Consider the following 2,917-nt stretch of genomic DNA (forward strand, 5'->3'; position numbering starts at 1 on the left):
TTACATGCACTTTAAGCGCCTTATATTATTGTGACCTTTAATTTTTATACATCCCTTCAATATTATTATACATGTAAGTCTATTTTCTATTTCTATTATGTTATCATTTTGTAAATATGTTAATGTACTCTATGCAGAAAGATCCGTGGGAAGATTGCCATGTGCAACTGGGTTTCTAATAAAGTTTTTATTATTATTATTATCATAACTGTCTGTGGTTATTGAAATTAATTGCATGTCATTTTAGATCTAAAATTGATTCCCCAAGCAATATTTAGTAAGGGAATTAGAATCAGTATATTTTTGTCTAGCACACAGGCCTTTTTTTCTAATTTCGAGACATTATCTGCCTACTTGTGGAATGATGGAACAACTGGCAACAATAACTCCCATATAGATTAAAGAGACAAAATTGGAAATTCATGTTTTCTTTAGAAAAGCAAACAATCTTTAACAAAATGAAAAATATTAGAAGCAAGTAACATGATAAGAATGAAAAATATTATATCATGGCACACAATAGATTGACAGTCAAAATCTGGATAAATTTTGACAAGCATCGAAACGCTCTAAATTTTGCATTAAAATATTTAAATACATACGTTGTAATGATTTGATAAAGCATACAAAGAGTCCCCCTAAAAGTTGTTGGATGTCTATGACTCAATGCAAGAATGGTAATTTGACAGGCATCAAAAGTACACCTAAAATTTACAAATGAGTTTTTCCAATCATTCATAATATAATTTCATATAGAATGATTAGAAAGTATGCATAAGTGGAAGAATTCAATATAAAGTTCAGTGTCAAATATAGGACTTGTACACAATATACAACATTGAATTGGCACAATTTCTGACTGACTTGTTGACAGTCTTGCAACCTAATAGATGAATCTATATTTAAAGAAGGCTAGTCTACAATTTATACCACACACTCTGGCTTAAGTAATAATGACTTCTTTATACATAAAAGAAAAGATTGATATCTGAATAACACACATAATACCAATCATCTCAAACCCAACATACATGATACCAAAGAACAATTATTTTGCCAATCACAGCTTACTGAAAATGAAAGCTATTAAATTATTTTATCTTGTAAGCTATCAATAGCAAAAACTAGCACTCCATCTAGTAGGTCACTTATATTATATTAGTTCCTTTGTTTCATGTTGTGTCATATCTTGGCCAACAGGTACTTGTGCCTATTTCAAAGTTGTGTAGAAATCGCAATAAATATTTAGTGACAATCTCCTTCCACTTAGAAATAGAAACAAATGCTTGTTTACAGAGTTGGAGACCAGAGTTGGAGACCACAATTCAGATTACGTGTTCATCACATGAAAATGAAGAAGAGGTACAATATGGATGCTTAAAACCAGAAATTATGCCTTGGTTGCTGCCTTGACCTGAGCTTGCTGATATTGATGTTGGAGTTTAGATAAAGATTCTTTATGTGCTTCTTGTTTCTTTTCTACATCTTTGATCAGTCCTTCATGTCGCTTTATTTCACCATTGATGTAATCTATTCGCTTCTGGACATTTTGTTTGGCTTCTTCAAGTTCTTGTTTCACTAAAACTGGTCCAATCATTTTAAAGACAGTACCATCATCTTTTATGAGATCCAGTTCGGTTTTCACCAAAGTGTTTTCACTCAACTGTGCCTCCAATTTTTGCCGGCTTGTGATGTATTTCTGCAAATCTTTCTGACAGGATTGAAATTTTTCAATTTCAGTTTCCAAACGTTTCTGCAAACCTTCCGACATCTTTTTCTTCTATGATTACAAAACAATGTAAGAATATTTGATCGATACAAGTTTGTGGATGTTTGTCAACAAAAATGTGGAAATGTGTGTTAATCTCAATTTCCGGTAGCGAGTGAAGTTTTAAAATGGAGTTGTTTCCCTTTGACCATATTTGGTTTTTGTCATAGATATCCAATGAATATATTATTATATCCTATACAATGTCGGTTCGTAACATTTGGAAGAATATGAAACGAATCATCTCAAGTCTTTTAGCAACATATCCAATATCAACCACTTCCGCTTCAAATTAAAAGAGAAAAAAAAGTTTTTATTTAGTTTTCGTCCCTTATTAAAAGTAGAGAAAAAAGTGTGAAAGTGTTCATGCATACATTTTTAAAGCATGGATACAATTTCTAGAAACCAGAAATTCATTTACAGGTAGGCCTATGCTATGTGTAGTATTTTGTTATTCAAATTTTTTATATATATCGTACTAGGCTAGACTAAACCTGTTATTATTTGCGTTCAGTGAGCCTTTCAACAGTAGGCAGCCTCGTAGGGGCCCAGCAAGTGAGTAATAAGCCCAAGCAAACCATCTTCAGTTCAGCACAGTTGGATTCATTTACAGTGTCTCAAAGAATACAAAGTTTTTAGTTGTACAAAATCAAAAAGATAGATTTGGCACCTCAAAATTGTTACAAACAAGTTCTGTGGGCCGAGCACCAATTCATTCCTGGCGACAGGGCTAACTCCAGCTAGGCCTACAGTTTTATTTTTGGCATTTGTCTTAGATGTGTTTGGGTCATTAGAAATATAATGTTTGGTGATAAGAATAATTAAATACAAGAGACATCTTTTCATAACAGGCTCAGACAACTTGTCATAACAGGCTCAGACAACTTGTCATAACAGACTCAGACAACTTGTCATAACAGACTCGGACCAATGACTATTCAAACTCTAACCAAACTGTTCTAAAGTTTTTAACTAATATCATTGAACCATTATAAAACAAAACACCAAAACTAAGTCAAACAACTTAATTAACAATTAGCACTCTCTGTTTTTAATTAATGCTATTTAAATAAATTAAGTTTGATCAAGAAGATACATACCGCTAGTTATGATTAGCATACTTTAGAAAGGTTTTCAGGTAATGGTATA

At 32.1% G+C, this 2,917-nt stretch overlaps 1 protein-coding gene across 1 annotated transcript; it reads right to left on the reverse strand.

Moving 5' to 3' along the window:
* Positions 1 to 412: 412 nt before the first annotated feature.
* On the reverse strand, positions 413 to 1,771 carry LOTGIDRAFT_210667 (hypothetical protein; the record flags this gene model as incomplete). Its single annotated transcript, XM_009063960.1, has 1 exon — positions 413 to 1,771. The coding sequence occupies one exon, from the start codon at positions 1,769 to 1,771 to the stop codon at positions 1,391 to 1,393; it is 381 nt and encodes a 126-aa protein (XP_009062208.1). The 3' UTR covers positions 413 to 1,390.
* Between the last annotated feature and the right edge of the window lie 1,146 nt (positions 1,772 to 2,917).

The sequence above is a fragment of the Lottia gigantea genome (assembly GCF_000327385.1).
Source record: "Lottia gigantea unplaced genomic scaffold LOTGIsca_6, whole genome shotgun sequence".
Taxonomy (NCBI): Eukaryota; Metazoa; Mollusca; class Gastropoda; family Lottiidae; genus Lottia; species Lottia gigantea.